A 26,025-nucleotide genomic window follows, 5' to 3' on the forward strand; every position below is an offset into this window, starting at 1 on the left:
TGAATCAAGCCGCATCAGGCTCCCTGCTCAGCGGGAAGCCTGCTTCTCCCTCTCGCACTCCCCCTGCTTTGTGTTCCCTCTCTTGCCATCTCTCTCTCTCCATCAGTTTAATAAATAAAATCTTAAAAAAAAAAAAAAAGAATCCATATTTTGTGTTCTGTGCCCACTGCCACCTCCTACTCCTGGCTTTCACTGACGCCCATCTGAGCTAACTCTGTAGTTTCTATTTTGGGAACACAGTTCAAAAGCCCTGCAAGGAGCCTGCTGCCCACTTGGACTCCAGACTTATTTGATAATACTCAGACAGAGACCAAGGACTCGTGCAATCAGTGTAAGCTGAGGAATCTTTTAGGCTGCATTACCACCGCCCAACAAGGTCTTTTCAAACCACTCGGGGGAAAGGGAGAAAAAAATCTCATGAGTTCCCCTGCCCCAGCTCCATTCAGGACAGCTAGACCATGGGCCTGGCTGGGCTGACGTCTTAAAACCAGGAAGGTAAATAATTGTTAGAAATCAGCCTCTCAGCCCAAGGAACACACATCCTGGAACCCTGACCCTCCCCACCCCCTCACCCCTCTCACCCCACTCGCACCAGGGCAGGGGGACCTTTGTAAAGTTTCGCAAAGTGGCACACCCACGTGGGCCTCCCTGAGATCCAGCCCGCCCCAAAGCAAGTCAGCTTGCCTGCACTTTTCCTCGAGGGGAAAAATCATCTAGATCTGCACCAGTCAGGGAACCATGGGCCACATGTGGCAACCGAGCCTTTGCAACATAGCTAGTCTGAACTGAGATTTCCAGAATAAAGGACTGAAGTATCTTATCACTCATTTGTAATCATACACTACATGGAAATCATAATCATTCACGATCATGAAAATATTTGGGGGTTAAATAAAATAATGATCATATGTTATTTTCACCTTTTTTTGAACCTTTTTCACGTGGCTACTAGAAGATTTTTTTTTTAAGTTGTTATTTATTTATTTGACAGAGAGAGAGAGAGAGAGCACAAGCAGAGGTTGCTGCAGAGGGAGAGGGAGAAGCAGGCTCCTCCAGATAGATGTAAGTCTTGATCCCAGGGATCATGACCTGAGCCGAAGGCAGATGCTTAACCGACTGCCCACCCAGGCGCCCCTACTAGAAGATTTTAAATCACATCTGTGGCTCACATTTTAATTCTATTTGCTAGCCCTGCTCTCAAGTTATGACCAGCTCCCCCATCACCTGCACAGAACAAAGCTAAGAGAGGCACAGACAGCTCAAGCGTGGTTGTTTTGTAAGCTGATAAGGGGAAGAAAACCCAGACTTTATTTTCCTTGTCTATTTCACACATATCAGAAGGAGAGAGAGCAAGAGACATTGCAAGAGGCCCAACCCAGGAAATGGGTGACCATCTATAACCGCCTCCAAGCAGGCCCCCTTCACCTACCCAAAGTGCGTGTGGTGGGTGCTGCCAGATTCCCCTATTATTAGAAGCAGGGAGGCTCCTGGGTGGCTCAAACGTTAAGCATCTGCCTTGGGCTCATGTCATGATCCCAGGGTCCTGGGATCAAGCCCCACATCGGGCTCCCTGCTCAGCAAGAAGCCTGCTTCTCCCTCTCCCACTGCCCCTGCTTATGTTCCCTCTCTCATTGTGTCTTTCTGTCAAATAAATAAATACTTAGAAAAAAAAAAAAAAAGAAGAAGAAGTAGCAGGGCCCCGGCCACATCTCTGGGACACGAGTCCCGGTGCAACCTGTCAAACTTGTCCTTCCAGCCTTATCTCGCACACTGCCTGCCCCTATCACTTCACACATTCATTCATTCGACAAATATTTATCATTACTTCCCACATGCCAGGCAAAATGCTGCCTACTATGGTCAGGTGGTTAGCAGAAACAGACACTAAGTCCCCTGTGTCATGGGGGACAACAAGTAGGTAAATAGAGGCAATTACAGCACAGGCTCAGGTAAGAGCAGCTGCAGAGCAAGCACAGGGGCCGTGGGTGTCCCAGAGGCACATAAACCCACCTGGAAGTCCCAAAGGGCTTCCTGGAGGAGGTGACATCCCAGTTGAAGAATTTGAGTTGGCCAGACTGAGGCTGGATGGTGGCAAATACCCTATGCAGGGGAACTCTGAGTTCAGAAACCCACTGGAAGGGCAAAGCAGTGGACAGAGCACACAGAACTGCGGGGCATGCCATCGGGCTGGAGCGGAAGGGCCAGTGGCAAATGACTGGCGTGGGGTAGACGGAAGGGGCAACTCAAGCCCAGCAAAGGAGTGTGGTGGCTACCCTGAAGGGTTTATTCTGCAAGAGCTTTAAGCAAGGGAGTTCCTTTTTCACACCTGAAAAGCCTTTCCCAAGTCCCACCTCCCCCAGCAGGAGCCGAGTCCAGGAGGCCAACCTAGGCACTTGGGGCTTTAAAAGAAACAGAGCAAGGGGCTTGTATGGGCTCCAATCCAGGTCTGAGGGTAGTGGGCCTGGGTTTGGGGATCAGCGGGTGTTGGGATTTGGGGCTGAGGCAGGATTCGAGTCTGGGGCTGGGATTTGGGAGCTGAATTCAGGAACAAGAGTCAAGGTTGTAGTCTAGGATCTAATTCCAGAATATGGAGCCTGCGGCTGGGGTGAGGAGTTGGAGCTGAGGTTTCAAGCCAGATTTGGGGTTGGGATTTGAAGCTGGGACTGGAATTGGATTTGGAAATGGGGCTGGGGGTTGGGGCTGATATGTGGGCTAGGGGTTGGGTCGGAGCTAGGAAATCTAATTAGGGTTTGAAAGTGCACCTGGGGTTGGGATTAGGTTTAGGATAGAACTAAAACTGAGCTGGGCTTGGAGCCGGGGCGATGGGTTAGAGTCCCGACTCTGGGGCAGATAGACAACTTTCCTCCTACTGCCCAGATCTGAGAATTGTGTTCGAGCCCTAACAGCCAGCAGAGAGAAGCCCCTCCCTTCCCAGGAACGCCTCAGCCCAGGCAGATGGAGCTGTGCCACGTCAGCCAATCGGCTCAAGCCCTGCCTAGGAAACACCTGTTGATACCCCTCCCCCACCACACACACACCCCCAGGCCTTACCTGGATGCTGGTTAAGCAGGTGAAGCGCCTCCCCCGGAAACAGAGATGGAATGCCCCACCTGCCTGGCCCAGCCTGCCCTCATCGGATCCAGCACTTCCAGGCCTCTGTGAGTCCCCCACGATCCCCTGATCCCCACCGCCCCCCCCCCCCCCCCCCCCCCCCCCCCCCACCCCCGCTCTGCCTGAGAACCTTCACTCCACCCCCAGCCTGGCCCCACTGTCCCAGCACACCTGTGCTAGCACCTTCAGATCAGTGAAGTCACAGCCCTGAGGAATGCTGGGATTCAGTCCTGGTCCCCTCCTAGGGCCCCTCCCCCACCTCCCTTGGGGGCACCTGCATCTGCTCCTCCTACCCTGTGTGCAGTGGCTGCCCTTGCAGGGGGGTGGGGAAGGACCACTCTTCAGGGGTGTTAACCCGTGGAGGACCACGTTCATCATATTCCTGGAACAACCCACGACCCACATCCTATGTATAAAGCAGGAGTCCTCTCCTGAATTGGAGGAGAGAACATGTATTCTTTTATTTTAAAAAGAGTTCTTTGGACATCTATGCATTTGAAGAGGAAATGTCAAATGACTCGCCCCCATGCTTCAAGATAAATATTATCGTCCTCGCTTTTCCAATAGGGAGACTGAGGCTCTAAGAGGGGCTTCTCTGACCCTCCCCCTCTGACCCTCCCCTAGGCCCCTCTTCTGACTCCCCCACTCGGGGCTTTAATCACATATACACACCTGCTGTAAGCTTGCTTTCCTTGAAGGCAAGGACCATAACTGCTTTATTTTGCTCAGTTTGAATCATGTTGGCTGGCCTCTAGAGGAAGGTTAAATGTTAAATGAGTAACCACTGTCAGGTCCCTCATCAGAGTCCCATGGCTGGTAAGGACAGGACAGAGCCCTCCTCCGTTTGCTCCACTTTAGAATAATGGTGGAGGAGGAGGATGGCATGGAGGGGAGGGGGGGTTGGTGAGAAGGAGAATGAAGAAAGGAGGCAGGAAGAGGGGCTTGGGTGGGGATGATGTGGCAGGAGGCGTGGGGGTGGAAGCAGGGACCGTGTGGAGAGAGGTTTACAGGTGGCCTCTTTGAGAGGTGCACTTCACAAGGAAGTAAGGAAGTAAGAGGAGGAGGTCTAGGCTAAGATGACGGAGCTTGGGCGGGGAAGTGTTGCATCAGAGACGACTAGGGAACATGAAGGTGACGATTGGCTTAGGGGTCTGGAGCTTAGGAGGGAGATCCGGGTTTGGGGAAGAGAGGGATGGGGCACCAGCAGCTGTGGGTAGGAAATCAGATGAGATGTGGGGGAAGGGAAGAGTTAGGGATTCGATCCTGACCCACAGAGAAGTAGCTGTAGTCCCAAGAAAGAAGGTTCAGGGTCAAGCTGCTGGTTCCAGAAGGGTTAAGTCATAAGCCCCCTCCCTCCCCACAACCCTCCCCCCAGGAGCCAGCCGTGACAGCTGAGGCCATGTGAGGCAGATCCTGAATGAGGCTTTATCTCTCTGCTCTTGGTCCTATCATCCACTGTGACACCAGCTCCTTCGGCGGCGGCCGCCGGGATGGGACAGGCAACTGAGAGAGCCAAAGAGGTCAGGGGCTGGGCCAGGGGCTTCCCCGGAAGGGGTGGGGGATGTGTTATGTGGGGGTACTCTCCTGGGATCATTGGAGAAGCATTCCTGAGTGGCAGTGCTGGGGAGGGGGCTGCTGGGGGACACTGGGGAGGATTCCCAGGGATCATCCCCAAGGCTCCCAGGAGAGACCAAAAAGGGTGAGTTGTTTGGGGAGGTAACAGGTGTGATCCCCCCTGCAGGTGATGGTGACCACACCCCGGACGGGGAGAGGAACGGGACTCTGGGCCTCTAGCTGCCAAGCAGGTGGTGGGGGCTCTAGGCCATGACCCACACCCTCTAACCCCTGACACTGCCCTCTGCCCTCTCGCCTGCCCCCCAGCCATGTCTGAAGGAGAGGCTCCAGCCCCGCCGGGTCCGGGGGGGCTGCCCCCAGACATGCTGGGAGAGCAGGTAGAGCTATGGTGGTCCCAGCAGCCGCGGCGCTCGGCACTCTGCTTCGCCGTGGCCGTGGTCCTGGTGGCGGGCTGTGGGGCGGGTGGCGTGGCGCTGCTGTCCTCCACCAGCAGCCGCTCCGGCGAGTGGCGGCTGGCGACGGGCACAGTGCTCTGCCTGCTGGCCCTGCTGGTGCTGGTCAAGCAGCTGATGAGCTCGGCCGTGCAGGACATGAACTGTCTTCGCCAGCCCCACCATGTGGCCCTGCTGCGGAGCGGCGGAGGGGCTGATGCGCTCGTGGTGCTGCTCAGCGGCCTGGTGGTGCTGGTCACCGGCCTGACGCTGGCCGGGCTGGCCGCTGCCCCTGCCCCAGCCCGGCCGCTGGCTGCCATGCTGTCGGTGGGCATCGGCCTGGCTGCCACGGGTTCACTTCTGTTGCTGGGCTTGCTACTGTACCAGGTGGGCCTGAGCGGACACTGTCCTCCCCTCCACGCAGCAGCCCCCGCCACCCCCGGTGACCACGGTGGCCACGGCAGCACCTTCAGCATCTCAGGCCAGCTGTCTGCTGGCCAGCGTCACGAGACCACGTCCAGCATCGCCAGCCTCATCTGACCAAGCCCCACTTCCCCTTTCCGCCCCCCGCCCCAGCAGCCACAGGGCTGCGCCAGGCTGTCGGTGCATGTGGGTGGGTGTGTGCTTGCACAGACACATGCCGGGGAGTGTGCGCGTCTGTCCATCTCCCCAGGACTGTCCGACCCTCTGTGGGGCTGCATGACCTGTGCTGAAGAGCCCACTTGTCCCCCTGCCACAGGAAGGCATGGGGGTGTCTCCTCAGAAGTGGGGGGGTGTGACCCTGCCTCTCTCTGGGATCCCTGAAGACCCTTAGCCCTTACTCCCGACACCCCTCAAATGCAACCCTGCCTCGTAACACCTGTCAGGGAGTTTCTGGGAGTGACTGTTACCTGCCTAGCCCGGAGACCATCCCGGCAACTGTTCACTGAGGAGAGTAACGGGTGACAAAGTGAAAGGACACAGGCTCCAGGAAGTACCGGGACTGGACTGGAATCCCCCCATTTACCACTCATCAGCTGGGGGCCTGGGGCAAGTGACTGAACCTCTCTGAGCCCTGGGTTCTAGAGACTCACAGTCTTGTGCTGTGAACTGGATCGTGAGGACCACATGCCATCGTGTGTGAAGGGACCAGGCACGTGGCAGGTGTGCAATAAAAGTGGTGGCCGCTGTCATGGTGATTGTCTGTCCCTGGCCATCTCACCTAGAGACCTTCCTTCCCCCTCCCCGACAACCCCCCCCCCGCAACAACTGCCCTTCTACAGGTTATATTCTGTGTCTCTCTCTAGCTGACAAAGATGCCATGTCCCCAGTCAGGGGTGTGGTTTCTCCTCACTGGTACTGTGCGAGCGAACTGGGGGGGGAGGAAGTGGGTTTCTGGTCTGGGGCGGGGGGAGCGTACCCCAAATTCTTCACATTTGCTCCTGCACTGTTTCGAGGTAAAGCCTGAAGCACTGGGGTTTCATCAGCTGGTTCCCCTGGAGGCCACAGTACCCTATCTCACCTCTGGGACTGGGATATCTTGGCCTGTGTACTTGCTGCACTGGCTGGCCTCCCTCTGCACCCCACCCTCACCTGCCCCCCCCAACCCGAGGCAGGGAAGGGTTGTTGGAAACCCCCCTGGGCTGTAAGAGTCACTGTCTGCTTGGGGTCAGCCCTGGAAGGGATCGCCCTTCTAAAGGCACAGAACTTCCTGGGTGGCAACGATCACCTCTAACATCCAAGATCAGGTGCCCCGCAGCCCTGCCAGGGAGCCAAGAGAGACAGGGACACCGGACAGGCCTCCAAGGGGCACTAAGCGTAGAGCTACCTGGGTTCTGACGGGGAGAAAATTGCTTTCAGGGCAAGATCTAGGGGCTTTCCTGGAGAAAACTCTGAGCTGATGGATGATGGAAGGGTGTTGCCTGCCAAGGAGGGAGCCAGGTGAGCCGAAACAAGAAGCCATGTCCAGGACCACTGGAGCAGCAGAACCTCTGCCCGGGTACTATGGCATCTCCGACCCCACATATTCAACATCCAATCCCCTTTGTCCTCATCCTGAATGAGCTCCTCGTCTCACCTGGGAGCTGTGGCCCTCACCCAGCACACAGGCTAGAAAGCGCAGCATGGTCCCCGACGGCGCCCTCGCTTCTTCCTTACCCAGGGTCTAGCGACCACATCACCACCTGCAGACTCCCCAAACACATGTGTGTGGGGCGCCCAGCTCTCTGGACTCACTTCTAGCACCTTCCCCAACCAAGCCTGATTTCTGCAGCCTCCCCTTGGGGCTTCCTGCTTTTGTTCTTTTCTTCTTCAGTTCATCTCCCTCCCAACCCCAACACACACCCTTGAGCCAGTGACTTTAGGGGAGGTGATGGGGTTAGGGGAATGGGACCGCCAGCTGACCCATGAGCTGGACCAGGCAGTGGGAAGTTCCCCACCCCTTCTCCTGTCCTTCAGATGTGTGTCCCACTTGACTTTCCAGCTCCTGGAAGCTGCCCCAGAAATACAGCCTTGAGACAGTTGTGTTGTGTGGAGACTATCGGAATGGCACATGAGACTGAACCCACTGAAGACCTCTGTATAAATTTTCAAGACCTGACGGGCAGGTCCGGAGATCTCCTTGTCTTGTAGTGACCCAAGAAAACCTCATAAGTCAGTTCCCTTACCCATTACACCTGCGAGCCACCGATCTAGAGTGGCCTGTCTCTGTGTCTCATCTCTTTCTGCCCTCCACGTACGAGGGCCAGTTTCAGACTATACCCGGGAAGCTCCAGGTGGCAACCCAGGGCAGTCCTAAAACGTTCAAGTCCTTGCCCGACCCTCCATGGCACGCAAGCTAACGCGCGGGCTCCCCGACATGATCTGGCTGCTCCCGCACCTCAAAACAGCCCAGGAGCCAGCCGCACGCAACTGTCGTGACCGTCCCATGTCCTCTCAATTCTCCCAGGCTTCGTGTCTCTCTTCTCCTTGCCTTCATACCCTTCAGACCTAGTTCTCTAGGCATCTTCCCCAGCCCTGTCCCCTGAAACTAATGAGTTGCCCATTTTCTATGCCTGGACCCACAACTGTAGGCACCAGTCTAGAATTCTTTCCCTGTGTGCCTGTCTCCTGAATCAGGATTGTGATGTTATTCATCCGTATGTCCCTCGCTCCCAAGGCGGGCCTGACACATAGTAGTTTTGCTGCATGGATGAAGGACTCAGCTTGGTTGGATGGCAATGTGTATGTGAGGATCAGGAAGAGACCTACCCAGAACAGGGACGGGTTGGGAACTTGGGCCACTGTCCACTACTGGCCTGGAATCCTCCTGCCCCCAAATTTTCCCTCTTCTGGGGCTCCCATTCTCATCACCTCCAGGGCCATCGAAGGACCACAGACTGCCTCTCCATCCTGTAATATGGGGAGAAGTCCTGCTTTTTTGCAGCTGAGTAAAGGTTAAACTCTTTTATGATGTTTCTTTTAAAAAACTAAAGGAAGGGTACATGACTGGCTCAGTTGGTGGACCCTGCAACTCTTGATTTTGGGGTCGTGAGTTTGAGCCCCATGTTGAGCCTAGAGATTACTTTTAAAAACCCAAACAAGAGGCAGATGGTTTCTTTGAGAAAAACAAACAAACAAATAGCATGCTACAACAAAAACAAAAAACTAAAAGAAAACAGAAACACAGTCCTAGGGAGAGGGGAGGGGAGGGGTTATACAGCACACATGTCCGAGTAAGCAGCCACCATGGGCAAGGCCTTTGTTGAGCTCTCCTGGGAAGGATGCCAGATGAAGAATCTGGCCTTTGCCCCTGAGGGCAGTTCCAAAGGGCTGGGGAAGTAACACACCACATGCAGCTATAACGTAGCTTATAATGTGGGTCTGGGCAGGAGGTGGGTCGAGGCACAGGCAGGGCAGAAATGCTACAATTTCCACAATCACTAGGGCTGACTTCCCACAACCTCCCACCTCCAGCTTGTTTGCTCAGAGCCTCTCACGGATTCCCATCTCAGTCCACACCGCCAGCAGCCGTCCACTGGCCCTCCTGTCTTCGTCTCCCTTCTGGTTAAGATTCCATGACCCATCATTTCACCCACTCCTCCACAGAGTCCTCAACTCTTTGGTCCCACTTTCTAACAAATCCCCGCCCTTGGATAAATCCACCCGTCTGCCTCATGGTGAAATGTTATTAGAGAAATCCACACGGCCAGGCAACCTGGTGTCCCCACCACCCATCTCAACCGGTCCCCAGTTGTACTCCTCAGTTACACAAGCTTCCCTGGTCCGCTCCTCCTTCCACAGCGGCCCCCGGGTTCTCTCCACGACCTTCACACCCCAGCAAACATCCCCCCACCCCCAGGCTTGGCCTCCCTGTCACGAGAAAATAGAGTCATGTGGTGGGAAGCCTTCACCTTGCTCCTACCAAAGAGTTTCACCACCTTTCCTGTGGTCTGTGGAATGGCTGTGTCAGCCCAGCGGAGGAATTTGGACTTTGTCCTCAGCACAATGAGAAGCATGGAAAGCTTTTAATGAGGGAAGTACTCTGCCCAGAATAGGATCTGGGCCCGGCTGGCTGCGATGTAGAGCCGGGAGTTGGCTTTAGGAGAGAACAAATCAGAAGAAATGTCCAGTCAGTCCCAGAAGGGCCGTTTCTGCTGGCCCCTGAGGGACGAGCAGCAGCAGGCCAAACTAGAGCCATGGAGAAGAAAGGGTATCCCACAAAGAAGGAAGAGCAGGAGGAGGGTCCAGAGACGAGAGAACTTGACTTCCTCAAGGAAACGGACAGTTTGTGGGGCCCAAACCCAAGCGTTCATGGCCGGGAGGCAAGGGTACACCCAGGGAGAGGCCCTGGGCCAGTCTCAGGCTTCAGCAGCTCCATAGTAGGTGACACCATTGCTTACGGTGAGGAGGACGCCAGTGAAGGATTTTAAGCCGAGGAATGGCCTGGTTGGAATTGTGGTTTAGGATAGTCATTCTGCCCGCATTGTAGGGAATTAACTGGCAGGGGCAAAATCAGGGACAGGGGACTCCTTTGGGGGTGAATGGCATCCCCAGATGGGAGATGATGGGGGCCCAGACAAAGGGGTGGCTGTCGGGACGGAGTGAAACACAACACATCTGATGGACATTCGAAGGGTGGGACCAACCCGTCCTTGCGACTGAGCCGCTTTTTAAGATGGGAGAGATGCGATGTGTTGATAGAATGCGGACAGAACCAGAAATTTAAGACAGAAGGCAGAGAAGAGGCTGTTCTTAACGTCCCTGAGTGGAGAGGCAGGGAGGGTGGCTCCAGGGCCCGCGATGGAGGCCTTGGGCTTCCGATGCCACTTTGATAGGGGAGAAGAAAGAATGCAGACCAGGTAAGTTTGGAGCAGGAAGAGGAGGGAGGCCCTGGCCGACAACTGTTCTCTCTGTGATGCTGAGGCCATGTCAAGGAGCTGCTCAGGAGGAGAGGGGAATCTAGCCAAGGAGCCAATCTAGCAAGATGGCCAGTCTAGCCAATCTAGCCAATCTAGCAAGATGGCTGGAAGCCTGGAGCCCGCAGGAGGCCGGATACCAGGCAGGAACAGAGGCACGGGCAGGGTTGACCCTGGGCTCTTTTCTTAACAGCACACGGGGCCTGAGATGCAGGCCTCAGGTGGAGCCCCACCTGGAATGGGCATGGGGAGACAATGGGGCAGGTGAGGTGAGGATGTTAGTGGAAGGTCGACCTAGTGGACCCTGAAATCCGAGCTGGTACTGGGTAAAGAGCAAAGCTAAGAGGGGGCTGATGGGGAGACAGTGGAGTGGTCTGGGCCTAGACAGAGGTCCCCATTGGGCAACAGGGGAGGGAGACAGAGGCACTTGCCACAGCTTCCTCCTGGGCTCAGGAGTCACATTCCAGGTTCTCCGCTGTGTTACCTGTACACCCTGATACTGGAAGAACGTGTTCCAGAAACTTTTGATCCGTTCCAATCCGGGTGGTTCTTACATCGTATCCAGTTACATCCCACATGAGACCGCAGGCTTCTGGGGAATCTCAGGTGTCTAGAGCAGCTTCCTCCAGGCCTCAGGAGACCAACACATGTCCCCTCACGCTCAGCTTTCTGCACTCAGATGGGGGCTACTTTCTCGACTGTTCCCCAGTACCCATGAGGCTCCTCGGATTTCCTGAGAAGTCAACCCCAGGGACTGGCTTGGGGCATAGCACTTCTACCCTCACGGCCTGCCCTCCCAAAAACAGGCGCTTGTGCCCTGGAACTTCTCAGCTTCCATTCCCTCGGGGCGGGGGTTACCAGCCCAGGCACAGTGGGAGCAAGTCCAAGTACCAGGAGGCTCCCTCTCTAAATTTATTCATCAGTACTCTGGGGTGAGCTCACGGCGTTGCTGCTGAGTGAAGCAGGCAAGCTGCAGTTAACTTGTTTGTGCCTCAGCTTCTCAGTCTGTAAAATGGGGGTTCCTGCCCAGCAGGGCGGTTGTTCCTACTATTATTATGTTCTACAGTATCAAAGATTCTAACTCAAGTCCTTTACTGTCCTGTCCTCACTGGGTTTTCTTCTTCTTTTTTTTTTTTTTCTTAATATTTTGTTTATGGGGCACCTGCGTGGCTCAACCGGTTAAGCATCTGCCTTTGGCTTAGGTCATGATCCCAGGGTCCTGGGATGGAGCCCTCATTGGGCTCCCTGCTCAGAGATAAGTCTGTTTCTCCCTCTCCCTCTGCCTGCAGCTCCCCCTGCTTGTGCTCACTCTCTCTCTCTCTTCCTCTCAAATGAATAAATAAAATCTTATATATGTATATAAGATTTTATTTATTTATTTATTTATTTTCTATATAATATTATATATATGTATATAAGATTTTATTTATTCATTTGAGAGGAAGAGAGAGAGAGAGAGAATGTGTGTGTGTGTGTGTGTGTGTGTGTGTGTGTGTGTGCACTCCCACGCACATGGGGAGGTAAGGGGAGGAGTACAGGGTGGGGGGAAGAATGCTAAGCAGGCTTCACACTGAGCACAGAGCCTGACGTGGAACTCAGTCTCACAACTGGAGATCGTGACCTGAGCCAAAATCCAGAGTCAGATGCCCAAGCAACTGAGTCACCCAGGTGCCTCAGATCTTCTGACCTGAGTCCAGGTAAACAGACACATTCAAATCTCCAGCCCAGAGTGAATGAGGAGGAAGGAGGCTTGGCAAACTTCCCCTTCAGAATGAAGACTGGCCCCCTGCTGTAGGGAGCCAGCCTTGAGGGTACCCAGAAAGATACAGCTAACACTTGCTGTGTTCTCTAGGACAGGGTGCAGAGGGCTGGGGACAGAGGCAGGCTGGGGCGAGGGTCTGAAGCCAGGGGAGAGAGGACAGAGAGGTCTGGCTGAGTCTCAGGCCTCCCACAATTCTAGCATCCCTGGGCCTTTGAACCCGTGGACCCAAATCAAGCTCCCTCTTTGTGTACAAGAAGCCCAGCCTGCAGAGCACAGTGAAAACCATGCCTCAGAGAGGAATCCAGGAAAGCCTCTCAGGACAGGGTCCAAGGTTCCTACAACCCCAGGGGCCTGCTCAGCCAGGCGTGATACCCACAGCAGGTTCTGGGAGGAAGCTCTCCCTGCCAACCCTTGCTGGGTGCTGGGCTCAGGAAAAACAAGCCCTTACCTTCCCTGGATCCCTCAGATGTTCTGACTCAGGTCCTGAAGGGTATGTGACCAAGGGGACAGCTGAGCTACTCTCTAGCCCAGAACTCAGACAGGACAACCCCTCCACATAGGCACTGAGGGGGCATAAGCATAGGGAACAGGCCCAGCTGCATTTCCAGCAGCTCTTCCCTCGCTCAGGACGTGCCCTCAGCCCCCTAGTTCTGCTACTCAAGGTCCTTCTCAAGGTCTCAGGCTGGGGCAGCCTATGCTGCTGTTCCAGACACAGGGACTTTCCAGGCCTGCAAGGGTCAGACGGTCTCTGGACTCAGGAACAACAGCTAGGGCTGGTGACACATGCACTGGGCTCTCCTGCCACGTCCTTCTCTGCTGACAAGTCCTTGAACGTCAGTTTCCCTAGTTGGTCCTCCACCCAGGCCCCGATCTCATTCACTCCTGGGTCTCAGTGACCCCATTGCAGAGTAGTCCCAAACCCACACCGGCAGGCCGGACTTCTCCCAGGTGAATCCAGCTGTCCCTGAGCATCTCCCCCTGGAAATCGCCCATCAAGCATTGAATCCTTGTTCCCTCAAAGCCGGCCCCTCCCCAAGGCACCCAGCCACCCGACCAGAAATCAAGGTGACTTTGTTGCCTCCTTCCTACTCCCCACATCCAGGAGCAGCAAGCCCTCCAATCCTGCCTCCCTGTGTGTCTGGAATCTCTGTTCCCCGCCATATCCTACCTAGGCAGGTCTTACCTCCCTTGGGGTCTCTCCCTCCTGACCCATTGGCCCGGCATCCAGAATGACTTTTCTTTTCTTTTCTTTTCTTTTTTTTTAAAGATTTATTTATTTATTTGACAGACACAGATCACAAGTAGGCAGAGAGGCAGACAGAGAGAGAGGAGGAAGCAGGCTCCCTGCTGAGCAGAGAGCCGGATGTGGGGCTTGATCCCAGGACCCTGGGATCATGACCTGAGCCGAAAGCAGAGGCTTTAACCCACTGAGCCACCCAGGCACCCCCAGAATGACTTTTCTATCATGATTACATCACTCCCTGACTGTCCACAGCGGAGCCTCAGCTGCTCTCATATTGAAATGCAAGCTCTCTTGGCGCCAAAGCCCTAGATTTGGCCCACCCTTCAGCTTCGTCACTGCCCAGGGCCCCCCTCAACTCTGTCCTGCAGCCCTCCCTCACCAACCCTTTTCTCAAGCCCCTCCCTATATCAGTCCTGCCCTCACCTTCCTTCTGTGCGGGCTCCTCCTCAAAGGCCAGCGCTGCCTCCAATGGGTGTATGCGGGGTGACCATCTGATTCATGATGACTTCCCCCCTTGTCTGGGAATGACCTGGAACAAATAGGCAGGCTCCCCAAATCACATCTGCACTAACGGAGTCTGCCACCATTCAGAGCTGGTTGGACCAGTGGTGGATACTTGACCCACCCTGGGCTGATGAGACTGTCACCTGAGTATTTGAAACTTGGAGTCAAGAACTTGGGGGTCCCAGGCATGGAGTCTCATTAATGTCCACAAATAAGAGTATGTTCCTGTCCTCAGGCTCCTGGTGCCACTTGCTCTCCCTGCCCTCCTGAGTCAGCTGTCCCTTTCATTCTCTTCCCATTGCTTGCAACCAAAAGCTTAACTTGCTCCCTTCTTCGATGCTTGCTGGGATTATTTGGTTTTCTGGTGTTGAGTTGTATAAGTGCTTTTTATACATTTTGGATACGGACCCTCTATCGGATATGTCATTTGCCAGTCTCCCACTCAGCAAGTTGTCTTTTAGTTTTACAGAAGACACAAATGGACGTTTCTCCAAAGAAGATATCCAGATGCCAACAGATACATGAAAAGATGCTCAATGTCACTCCGGCATCAGGGAAATGCAAATCAAAGCCACAATGAGCTATCCCCTCACACTGGTCAGAACGGCTAGAATAAGAGGATATGCAGGATGGGAGAAAGGGAAATCTCGTGCACCACTGGTGGGGGTGCAAACCGGTGCAGCCATTCTGGAAAACAGTATGGAGGTTCCTGAAAAATCTTAAAAAAGAACTAGCCTACAACCCAGGATTCACACTACTAGGTATTTATTTACCCAAAGAATTCAAAAGGATACATGCACCCCTATGTTTATTGCAGCGTTATTTACAATAGCCAAATTACGGAAGCAGCCCCAGTGTCCATCAACAGATGAATGGAGAAGGAAGAAGTGGTACACACAGACACATACACACACACAGACACACACACACATACACACACAGGAATACTACTCAGCTCTAAAAAAGAATGAAATCTTGCCATTTGCAATGACATGGATAGATCTAGAGAGTATAATGCTAAGCAAAATAAGTCAGAGAAAGACAAACAGCATAGGATTTCACCCATACGTGGAATTTAACAAATGAACAAACGGGGAAAAAAGAGAAACCAAGAAACAACCCTTAACTACAGAGAGCAAACTGATGGTTACGGGGGGCAGGGCGGGGCAAGGGGACGGGGGGGAACGAGGGGGGGGGGATTAAGAGTACACTTGTCATGATGAGCACCAGGTAATGTATGGAATTGTTGAATATCACACACACACACACACACACACACACACAACTGCCTCCTTTGCCCCAATCTCCCCACCAGCAAGGATGTACCTGCCTTCCTCCTCTTGATCAACTGTTGATAAAGTCTCCCACATCTGACTCCCTCCCTCGCTTTTTTTTTTTTTAAGATTTTATTTATTTATTTGACAGAGGGAGCAAGGTCCCGGGTAGGCAGAGAGGCAGGCAGAGAGAGAGAGGGGGAAGCAGGCTCCCTGCTGAGCAGAGGGCCCGACGTGGGGCTGGATCCCAGGACCCTGAGATCATGACCTGAGCAGAAGGTGGAGGCTTAAACCACTGAGCCAGCCAGGTGCCCCGACAAGGAACACTTTACCCGCAAGTCCCAATTCAGGAAAATAAAAAATCAGTGACTCTTTTTTACTTTCATTTAAAATGAAAATCAATTTATTACTACCTGTGAAAAATGTCATGTAACCATGTAGATTACTCACTTCATTGAAAAAAATTCAGTAGGAAGGTTGGCACACTGGTTTTCACCCGCTCAACTGTTATCATTCCAGCACACCAGAAATGCTGGCAGGTAGACGGGCCAGAGGGGCTCTGTTGGCCAGGGATTTTCATCACTGTCAAAGAGGATTTCTTTTTAATAGTTATTTATTTATTTGAGAGAGAGGGAGAGAGAGCACAGGCGCACTGTGAAAGCGGGGTGGGGGAGGGCAGAGAGGGACAGACGGAGAAAGAGAATCCTCAGCAGGGAGCCCGGTGTAGGGCTCAATCCCAGGACCCTGAGATCATGACCTGAGCCGAAATCAAGAGCCAGCCGCTCCACCAAGTGAGTCCCCCTCCGGGTGCCCTCTGTCACAGAGGATTTGAGAGAACAGAAGGGCAGTGTAGGCCCGGGAGAGCATGTGAGGAAAAAGCGCATGGAAAAACACCATGTGGGAGAACAGAAATAACAAATAATTCGTTTAGTAGGGAGTGAAGTTGGGAAAGGCAAGAAAGGGAATCAAGAGGTCGAAAGAGGCCTTATTTCCCAGGTCAGGCCCTGTGGTTGTCCTGAGAACAGCAGGGAGCCATTGAGGGTTACAGAGCAAGAGAAGGTTTGTCACTTTAGTAGCCAGTGTCAGGGTAAGAAGGGATGCTCTACCCCTGGTTCGCCCTGAAGCCCTAGATACCTCTGTCCCTGAGCCTCACGGTCCTCGTGGAGTCTCCATTATCCTTACATTGTCAGGTATGGGCACGGGGTTAGGGTGGGGTGTCCGGTGATGGGGACTCAGAAGGATAAGTTGTCCCTGCTACCCTCGGTCCCCAGCCCGCCAACCCCGGGCTGAATGTAATTGTCCTCGATGAAGCCATCATCATCCTCTTCGGCCACCTCCGGGCAGATCCCCTTCCCTGTCCTGGGCAGCGGGCGGTGCTGGTAGCTGGCACGGTATTTGCGGCAGACGTGGCATTTGGCAGCAAGTGCGATGAGGAGAGAGAGGACCACGGCCCCCAGCACAACCCCTACCAGCACGGGCCATGCCCGGGCCCCAGTGCCCACTTCAGGGGACATGGACGATGCTGTTGGGAGCTCTGAGGGCTCCACAGTGGCTGCAGAGGAAGGGACAGCATTATGGATGGGGACCCCAGCTGGGTTCCCTGGGGAAACCGAAAGGTGTGGGGCGGGGTCCTTCTCCCAACCTCTCCCCACTGCCCTGGCCTCCTTCCCACTCACTCACTTTGGTTTGTCTCACGCATGGAGGGGCCTCAAGACACCGGTGAGCCTCGGCTTCTGCCAGAAAAGATCGAGCTCCAAGGAAACCCCCAGATGCCAGGCAGCCCCAGAGGCCAGAGTCCTAGAACATACACACACAAGAGGGTGTCCGGGGAGCACAGGTGCTCGTTCTCAGGCAGACGCACAGCCATGTGAGGGCACTGCACAATCTCTGGACACCGGACAGTTGGCCGCAACCAGCTGTGCACAAAAAAGAGAAAGAGCTGCACACCTAGAAATTGGCTCTCTGTAAGGGAAAGCTGCAGGGTCCAGCTCTGCAAGCCTCAGAAAAAAATCAATGCGGGAACTTACTCAATGTTACGTCTGATTCAAGCTCCGGACAATGTGCTCACAGAACCCTGTAAATGTGGGTATAAACAGGATCCCCTCTCTGTAGATGAGGAGTCTGAGGCCCAGAAGGGTGAACTAACTCAGTCAATGTCCCAGGACTTGAACCCAGGTCTCTGAAACCAAGGTCCAGAGTCCAGTCTGCTATACCACTTGGATGGGAAAGGGGGGCAGAGGCGGTTCTGGCTCCCAGGGGTTGGACAACAGCAATTGCTTAGAGCTGATGAACCAAAGTAGAGACCACATGTGGAGGAGAGTGCCAGTCCCTGCCCAGTCAGGGGACCCCACTCCTCAGTCAGGAGCTCCTGCTACCCAACCTTGACCCTCTTAGCTCTTCAGACACATCCCTTGTCCATTGGCCTCCATTTGCCCCCAAGGGAGGCAGTATTCAGGGAGTAGCCAAATGCAGATCACCTGGATCAGGAAATGATCCAGATAAGAACTACTAGGGCTATTATATATTAACTTGTAATTAAATAAATGTTTTAAAATAAGAAAAAAAAAAAAGAACTACTAGGGCTGGGGAGGAGCGAGAGGAGGAGCACCTGAATTAAGGGAGGATCTGGAGGAAGATCACCTAGGCCTGGGAACACTCAGCAGGAGGAGCACCTGAGTCAGAGGAATGTCTGGGGGAGCAACACCTGAATCTGAGGAGTATCTAGAGGAAGAGCACCTAGGTTAGGGAAGTACCTGTCAGAGGAACAGCTAGGGCTGCAGATTATCAGAGGAGTACCTGGGGAGGAGTATCCAAGCCAGGAAAGCACCTAGGAGAGTAGCGTCTAGTTTAGGGGAGTACCTCCCATGTTTTTTAATAACCTTCCTGAAACCCTCCCTCGTCTCCTCCAACCTGTCACCAAGACTCATGAGTTCTTCTTGGAACTAAACATCTCTGGAATGGCTCTGCCCTTCCCCTGCACGCCACCGCCACTGCCCTAGTCCAAGCCACCTTCATCTACGGGACCTCCTAATCCATCTTGCCCTGCCTCCAGTCCATTCCCCGGAGGCATGAGCCTTAAAGCCCAAATCTGACCCCATCACTCCCCAACTCTTAAACATCCTTCTACCGTTCCCCAAGCCCTCGGGGCTACATGAAGATTCTCAGCCTTTTCTCCCAGGCTCCAGAATCCAGCACATGGCCCTTGGGCCAAACTAGCCCTCTTGTCCACAGTTCCCTCCCCCATGCTATACACACACACACACCTCACCTCCCTCTTGTTGCCCAGCCATCCCATCCCTCCAGGCCAAATCAGACCACACCCTTCTGTGAGACTGTCCCAGGACCCCCTTGGAGGACCCCTTCCCTGCCCTACGCAGTCAACTACCCAGCAGAAGTGGCCAGTTACTAGATGGGCAGCTGCCTGGGGCCAAGGACCAGTCTGGTTCATGGGTGGCCTGGTGCTAACGGAGAGTTGGTGCTCAGCTAGTGGAGAGCTGATGCTCAGCTGCTCAGTGCGGGTAGGAGAAGAAGAAGGGGGAGCTGGAGAGTGAAGCGGGGCGTCAGAAAGGAGGGCTCAATCACTCATTCTCTCACTGGGTGCCTATTCTGGGCCCCACCATAGGCACTGGATCTTCAGGAAATCAGATTTTAAATGGAAATGAATTGTATTCAAATGGATATCTCTAAAATTTCACTCCTACTCTTTTCCTGCCTGCCCTGCCCCTGTGACTCCTTCTCAAGGACACACACACCCCCACAGGCTGTCACCCTACCCCACATGTCACATCTCTTCCTTCCACAAACACACAGTCTCTGATCTCACAGACGTACACACTCCACCCTGGTTTGGGGCTCCTTTTAAAACTCCCAGGAGCCCTCAGAGATCTGTGGGATCCCCCTCCCAGGCCCCCCCAAAGTCTTCCCCTCTGCTCCCCACCTGTAGGAACTGTGCAGAGTCCAAGGAGGAAGCTTCCGGCTGGGACGGGCAGAACGCGGACAGGTGGGTGGGCCGGAGCTGCCACCTGACTCACCTGGCGACGCGGCCGGCAGGCGGGGCCTAATCCTCAGGTGAGGGCGGAGGGCCAGGCTGCAGGAGAAGCCTCCAATCCGGAGGTTTACTCTTCTGGCTCGGCTTTTGCAGGGAACCTTCTGGCTCAGGCCCCACCCCCACCCTCTGCGCCCGGTGAGAAGTCGGGGGAGAGGGAGGCGTGTTCCTGGGTTCCAGAGGGGGCGTTCAACAGGCTCTGGAAGGAGCAGGCAGGCAGGCATCTCAGCGGAGCGACTGCTCAGGTCGACGGCCCCATAAGCTAGTGTGTTTCCCATGACCTGTACAAAGTCTAGAGTGGAAGGGGGAGTTTTGCAGGCCCGGTAAGGCAGTAGGACGGAACTGGAGGGGAGAGGGAGGGAGTTCCTCCCTGCAAACCCACAGGCACCGAGGACACTCAGAATGGCCTGCAAAAATGTTTGTGAGCAGACGCTGGGGGGCTGGGGGTAGGGGGTGCGGAATGTTGAGGTCAATGGAAAATGTACCGGTGCCCTTGGGGTTTACTTGTGTGCCTAGGTGTGCATCAGGATAGAGGCTTCTAGCCCTGTCATCTGGATCTGGATCTCGAGGATCCTGGGAGCCCACAGAGCCAGCTCTGAACCTTTCCCTCTTGCCTTCCTCCTCATCCCCAGACCTAGCGCCTTCTTGTCCTTTAAGACCTAGCTCAGAGTCCCCTTCCTGAGCATTAGGTCTGGGCAGACTAGTCCTGCCTTCTCCCTGCAAGCCCCACTTTCTTGCCCAGGGCACCCTGGGTGCTGCCTCCCAGGAGCTTTCCTGGTGCTCCACCGCCCTCCGCCACCACCCATCCCCCGTCCTGATCCTGACAGCAGGGTTCCTGGCCCCTGACACTGGGCAGATTCTCAATAAATATTGAAAGGAGGAAGAGTACAAACGAGGAAGTCCCAGGGAACCACGGGGCACAGCCAGAGCAAGGGCTGCCCCTAGGGTGTGTCAGTGGGACCCCGGGACAACCAAGTGGAGGTCAGTTCCTGCAGGACTTTGAATATCTTAGCTTGGAGTTGAATTCCTGCTGCCAGTGGCCCCTTCTAGAACTCTCCTGCCTGGTCCGTCATCTGCCTGGGCACACTGCGCCAGCCACACCAGACTGTTCTCTATTCCTCCGACCCATACGGTCTTCCCCGCCAGGCTTTGCTTGGGCTCTTTCTGGGACCCCAACCCCGCCCTCCAGCCCCTACCCCTACGCGTCATCTCCCACCTGGCTGATTATTTTTTTTTTAAGATTTTATTTATTTATTGGACAGAGAGAGATCCCAAGTAGGCAGAGAGGCAGGCAGAGAGAGAAAGGAGGAAGCAGGCTCCACGCTGAGCAGAGGGCTCGATGCGGGGACTCGATCCCAGGACCCTGAGATCATGACCTGAGCCACTCAGGCGCCCCCTGGCTGATTATTCTTGCCAGACCAACTCAGGGCTCAGGCGCCAGCTCCAGTGCCTCTCTATCTAAAGGGGCCTTCCCTGACATGCCCTTGTCTGGGTCCCTACCCACCTCCTCTGTGCCCCACAGACATTGGCCCTTCTCCCAGCTAGCCCTGACTGCACAGTATTGTGATTTTCTCTTCATCTGGCACAGTCCTCTATGAGCCAGTAAACTCTGGGAGAAGGGTCTGTGTCTGTCTTATTCCTCTCCACATCCCCAATATCTAAAGTGGCCATAATAGATGCTTCTGAAATAAATGAATGAGAGGAAACTGAATAGTATCCCAGATGGGGCAGTAAGGAACCAAGGAAGGTCTGGGATCTTGCCCTTGAATCAAGAGCATCATCATAAGATTCAAAAGCTATTCACTGAACACCTACCAGTCCCCAAGTGGAACCTACCGTTCCCAGGCGCTGTGCTGGTTCTTTTTTTAATTGAGGTATTCATATAGCATAACTCATGATTCATGTAAGAAATTCACCATTTTAGCCACTTTTCAGGGCACGGTTCAGTGGCATTTGGAACGTTGTACAAGCATCCCTCTATCTAGTCTAAAACACTTGCATCAGACCAGAAGAGCACCTCACCCTATTAAGTAGTCATTCCCCATTTCCTCATCCCTCCAGCCTCCAGCAACCACTAATCTGCTTTTTGTCTCTGTGGATTTGCCTATACTGGGTATTTCATACAAATCTAATCATATTTGTGCCAGATTTTTTATGAACGATTTTATTTAAACTTCCTAACTATACTATGAAATAGATGTTAGTTATCCCTTTGACAGATGATGAAAATAAGGCCCTGAGAAGGTATTTTGCATGAAGTTCCACAGAAGAAAACAAGTAAAGGTCTGCACATCCATCAGTAATTTATTCAATGAATATTTATTTTTTATTGTTATTTTTAAGATTTTATTTATTTATTTGACAGAGAGAGACAGCACAAGTGGGGGAGTAAAGACAGAGCAAGAGGGAGAGGGAGAAGCAGGCTCCCTGCAGAGCAGGGGAAGCCTGATATGGGACTCGATCCCAGGATTCTGGAATCATGACCTGATCTGAAGGCTCACTTAACCAACTGAGCCACCCAGGCACCTTCAATGAATATTTATTGAATGCCTGTCACAGAGCCACTACCAGCCCATACAACACAAATTGCAGAACAGCAGAAGGCAACCTGCTGGATGGCCCCAGTGCATGGAAAGCAGGCAACAGGCTAGATGTCAGCACCTGCTCCTCAGCCAGGAACTCTGATGCAGTGAACAACCCTTACAACCCTCCATGGCAACCATGGCATGCCCTGGCAACCATGTGACAAGCTCAGTGCTAGCACTGGGGACAGAGTTCCCACCACCATTCAGCTTTCCTTCTGGTTAGGAAGGCAGACAATACACAAGTCAAGAAATAGATAAGATTAGTTCAGATACTGAGTGCTATGAAAAGGAAAATAGCTTCATGTGATAGAGACTTGTACAGGTGGCTGTTACTCTACATCAGATAGTCAAAAAAAAAAAAGACGGGACTCACAGAAGAAGGAATGTTTGAGTTGAGATCTGACTAAAAGTAGGATAGCAATCATGCCAGTATCTGGGGGAAGAACATTCCAGAAAGAGGGAACAGCCAGAACAAAGACCAATAGGTGGGAACATGTTGGCTCATACAAGCAACAGAAAAGAGGCTAGCTGAAGGGAGCACAGTGGGGAGAATGGAAGGAGCTATGTGGGGCCAACTCATGTCGGGCCTTATCCTTCCTTCCGTCAGTGAGAGGGGCTGACCTTCTTTCCCAGGTCAGTTGGGAGGCTGTGGCTATCATTCATGAGAGAGGGAATGTGGCATCAGAGTAGTCAGGTGGAAAAGGGGAGAAGGGCTCAGACTCTTCAGGTATGTTCTGAAGGTAAAGCCCATGTAATTTTCTGATGGGGTGTGGGGTTTGAGGAAGCAAAAAAAAGAACCAAGAATCCCTCCTGAGTTTTGAGTGAGCAGCTAGTGGGATGGAGTCATCATTTACTGAAATGCAAAGACTCTGAAAGGGGAAGATCTGTCAGGGCAGTCAGGACCTCAGTTGTGGGCACGCTGGCCGTGAGATGCCCATGAGACATCCAGGTAACATCCTAAGTACGCACTACCAGGAACTAGCCTGAATGCGGCAGGAAGGGAAGAGTTAGACATGTAAGTTTGAGAACCAGCACCATGTGGACGATTTTTAAAGCCAGCCATCTAGATGAGATGCCCCAAAGGAAACGTGGAAAGAGAGGAGGGCCGAGCCTTCAAGCTTGCCAGGAGCAGAGGCTGGGGAGGGGAGGAGACGCAGGAAAGAAGCCTAGGACTGGCCAGCGTGGTAGGAGGCCGACACCCCAGAGAGGTGTCCCGGAGGCCAGAGAAGCAAGCGTTTCAAGGGTGAGGGCTCAGTTAGCTATGGCCGATGCTGACCGGAGGTCAGCCCAGCTACGGACTGAGAATTGACTTTGAAATTGGCCATGTGGAGGTCCCTGGCAGCCGTGACAAGAGCAGTTCCACAGTGCGGTGGGGACAAATGCCCAACGGGGCATGGCGTATGATGCATGAGCCATGCACAAGCTGGGAGCAGAGGAAGTAAAGGCAACTCTGCCAAGGGATTTTGCTGTAAAGGAGTAAAAGGAGCAGAAGGGCATACTCTAGAAGAAGGTGTGGGGCCCAGGGAGGATTTTTTTTTTGTTTTTTTAAAGGTTAGGAGCCTTTAGACTGTCTGTGTCTGCTGTTAGGAATAATCCAGGAGAGACGGGAAACTGATGACACAAAGAGAGAAGAGACAATGGGAGTGTGAGTCCTTAGGCATCAACGGGCGTGGAGTCAAGGTGGAGGGTTGGCACTGGCCGGGAGCAGGGAGACTCCCTCTGACGAAAGTGGAGTGCACAGGTGAAATGATAGGGAGCCTTAGGGAGTTTTCTTCTGGTGGCTTCTGTTTTTCCAGAGAAACAGGAAGCAATGTCATCAGCTCATGATGAAGAGTGGGGGGTGGAGGGTGTTGGTACTGGGATTCTAGAAGATGTAAATTCCTCATCCTGGGGTTTGGGAGAGAGAATCGTTGGGTCAGGATTGCGGATTTGTCCAGCAAATCTGATACAGCCAGAGAGGGGCAAGGGAACTGAGCTGTGGGCAACAGAGGTGTTGCCCTGCTGGCCCATGCAATCTGGGCCAGGAGGATGTGAGGGCCAGGTGCAGGAGGTGTGAGGGGTCCAAAAAAAAAGTGGTGGGATGGACAAATTTTAGAGCCATTGCTAGTTGTGCCAGAGAGAGTAGGTTGAAAAAATAGGAGGTAGTCAGCAGCAGACTGTGCCAAATGGAAATAGAGGTTATCCAGAGGATGCTGTTCTTCATACAGACATGCCCTCCAATATGAACCATGGGGTGGTCCTGAGATGGGCGTCTATGGACCGATGATGGTCTTACTATGCCCTGAAGTACGTTAATTCCACCTGCTAATCAGAGAACTGAAGAAACCCCGCTAATAACTCTATGAGTAAATGGAAGAGAAGGGATTCGAACCCGGCTCTTCTGACTCTAAGTCCAGCACCTGTCCAGTTATATCCCAGCTAGATCCCTCTTCTGTCAGTAAAACTTACCATCGAGGGAGTTCCATTCCTTACAATCATTTGCAGTGACACACAACAGTCCCTTCAAAGATTGGATTGTATCTCCCAAAGGAAATGGAGAGTGCTGCTAATAGAAGAACAGGGAATGGATGCTGAGGAAGCAAAGGACAAGGTGTCCTGCTCCCCATCTTACACCCACTCCCTTCTCCATGTGACCTAGTCCCTCCCTGGGCTCATCCCGGGGGTCTTAGCCTCGGGGTGGTTGCGGTCCCCTTTGGAGAAGCTGATGCGAGCAGGAAGATGCTAGTGAGCACAGTTACAAACACGCTCATGGGTCTGCATGGAGTAGGTGCTCACTAAACACTCATCATGAGGATGAATCCTTGGAAGTTCGGGGGCTCACCTGCTCTTCCCAGGAGAAGAACTGGTGTTAACCCTTCACACTCTGTATGCAGGAAGCTCTATTTTGTTGTAAACAGGTGGACCCTTGAAATAGGTAGAGGACCCCTTCTTCTTGCAAGCCACTGGAGGGTGGCCTGTCCCTGGAGGCTGGCCCTGTCCCCACTCCTGGTCTGCCAGCACTGACCTCCTGGACATGCCCCAGCATTCGGAGCGTCCCTGAAGTGGCCCCAGTGGGCAATGGTCTCGAAGCTCAGTGAAACAAATCCTCTTACCTCATCGTCACCAAAAGTCACACTTCACTGAGGTAAGCTCGAAGGATTTATCCCAGTGGAGCTTCCCAGACCCAGACCTGAGACTAGGGAAACATTGGAGATGGAAGCTTCCAGTCCTTCCTCAAGGAGGAAAAACCTGTCCAGGGCCACAGAATTCCAAGAAGCCCTGAAGGAAGCGCTTACCAAGCTTCTTCTAGCCCCAACCACACCACCCTGAAACTCCAGTATGATTACCTCAGACGGTTGCCACATCAGTCCAACATCCGGGTTCCTGGGACAGCTTCTTCCCAAGCTGCCAGCTCCATCTTGCCACATTGGATATGAGTTAGCGGTCTGAGGCCCCCCATGATCAGTTATCTCTGGAGTAACTGGACCAGGAGGACGGAGCTCAGCAGACCTGGCAGGGGATGACTCCACCCTCTCCCGAGGGATGACATACCCAGGCAAGTGGCCAAGGGGCAGACCAGCTAGACAGAGTGACCCCATCATGCTGCCCCACCCAGCCCTGCCTCCCCAGGTCCCATGCAAGGGGAGCAGTCGTCTCTCCCACATTCTTGCTTTCTCACAGGGCTCTGGTAATAAAGGGGAAAGGGGAAAAGTTGGTGCCCACCTGTGAGTCCCTGGGTGTGTTGGGGCCATTCCCGTGTGGAAATCTTCTGGTGGCAGGTACCACTTACGGCTGAAAGGAGGCTTGTCCCCCATGGGGGCAGGGAACCTGGTGTTGTTGTACTAGCATCCGTTCCTCAGGGCGGTGGCCAGGATGGTGCTGGCAAAGCACCAGAGTGCCTCCAGGAGAAAAGTGTCTCAAGAAGAGTGGGAGTTGAGGCCCTGCCTTCAGACGTTTCCGTGTCATCGCTGTGTCACCAGCAATGGGTCACGGAGCTCATGGATTTGTGCTGTCATTACCATTTCTCCTCAAGCAATCTTTGAAGTGAGATTGAACAAGTGGGAAGCACCCCTTTTGCCACCCCCCCACCCAGGGTTGTGGATTCTGCCCTAATGTGTGGCTGTGGCCTCTGGTGGCCGCT

The 26,025-nt window shown here is 53.6% G+C and overlaps 2 protein-coding genes and 1 long non-coding RNA gene across 6 annotated transcripts; 1 reads left to right on the forward strand and 2 right to left on the reverse strand.

Annotated features, from left to right (window-relative positions):
* Positions 1–3,067: 3,067 nt before the first annotated feature.
* Positions 3,068–6,289, forward strand: TMEM125 (transmembrane protein 125). Of its 2 annotated transcripts, none has more exons than XM_059374409.1 (3): positions 3,068–3,158; positions 4,487–4,631; positions 4,853–6,289. In XM_059374409.1, exon 3 carries the CDS (start codon positions 4,995–4,997, stop codon positions 5,655–5,657), a length of 663 nt encoding a protein of 220 aa, XP_059230392.1. In that variant the 5' UTR covers positions 3,068–3,158; positions 4,487–4,631; positions 4,853–4,994; the 3' UTR covers positions 5,658–6,289. The 2 variants fall into 2 exon arrangements, with proteins under 2 accessions (XP_059230392.1, XP_059230393.1); XM_059374410.1 differs by lacking the exon at positions 3,068–3,158 and adding an exon at positions 4,227–4,242.
* Positions 6,290–15,244: 8,955 nt separating this feature from the next.
* C14H1orf210 (chromosome 14 C1orf210 homolog) lies at positions 15,245–19,300 on the reverse strand. 3 transcript variants are annotated; one of them, XM_059374415.1, is made up of 4 exons: positions 19,213–19,250; positions 18,072–18,102; positions 16,956–17,072; positions 15,245–16,827 (listed from the first exon to the last, which is right to left on the reverse strand). In XM_059374415.1, exons 3-4 carry the CDS (start codon positions 16,972–16,974, stop codon positions 16,508–16,510), a joined length of 339 nt encoding a protein of 112 aa, XP_059230398.1. In that variant the 5' UTR covers positions 16,975–17,072; positions 18,072–18,102; positions 19,213–19,250; the 3' UTR covers positions 15,245–16,507. The 3 variants fall into 3 exon arrangements, with proteins under 3 accessions (XP_059230398.1, XP_059230396.1, XP_059230397.1); XM_059374413.1 differs by lacking the exon at positions 18,072–18,102 and having other exon boundaries at positions 19,213–19,300; XM_059374414.1 differs by lacking the exon at positions 19,213–19,250 and having other exon boundaries at positions 18,029–18,102.
* Positions 19,301–23,739: 4,439 nt separating this feature from the next.
* LOC132001146 (uncharacterized) lies at positions 23,740–25,355 on the reverse strand. The gene is made up of 3 exons (XR_009399537.1): positions 25,232–25,355; positions 24,354–24,450; positions 23,740–23,792 (listed from the first exon to the last, which is right to left on the reverse strand). It is a non-coding gene; the product is annotated as an uncharacterized LOC132001146 (long non-coding RNA).
* Positions 25,356–26,025: the final 670 nt, after the last annotated feature.

Source organism: Mustela nigripes, chromosome 14, assembly GCF_022355385.1.
Source record: "Mustela nigripes isolate SB6536 chromosome 14, MUSNIG.SB6536, whole genome shotgun sequence".
Classification (NCBI taxonomy): domain Eukaryota; kingdom Metazoa; phylum Chordata; class Mammalia; order Carnivora; family Mustelidae; genus Mustela; species Mustela nigripes.

Coding starts and splice junctions, on each gene's coding strand:
- TMEM125 (XM_059374409.1), top strand. CDS start 4,995: ATGTCTGAAGGAGAGGCTCCAGCCCCGCCGGGTCCGGGGGGGCTGCCC.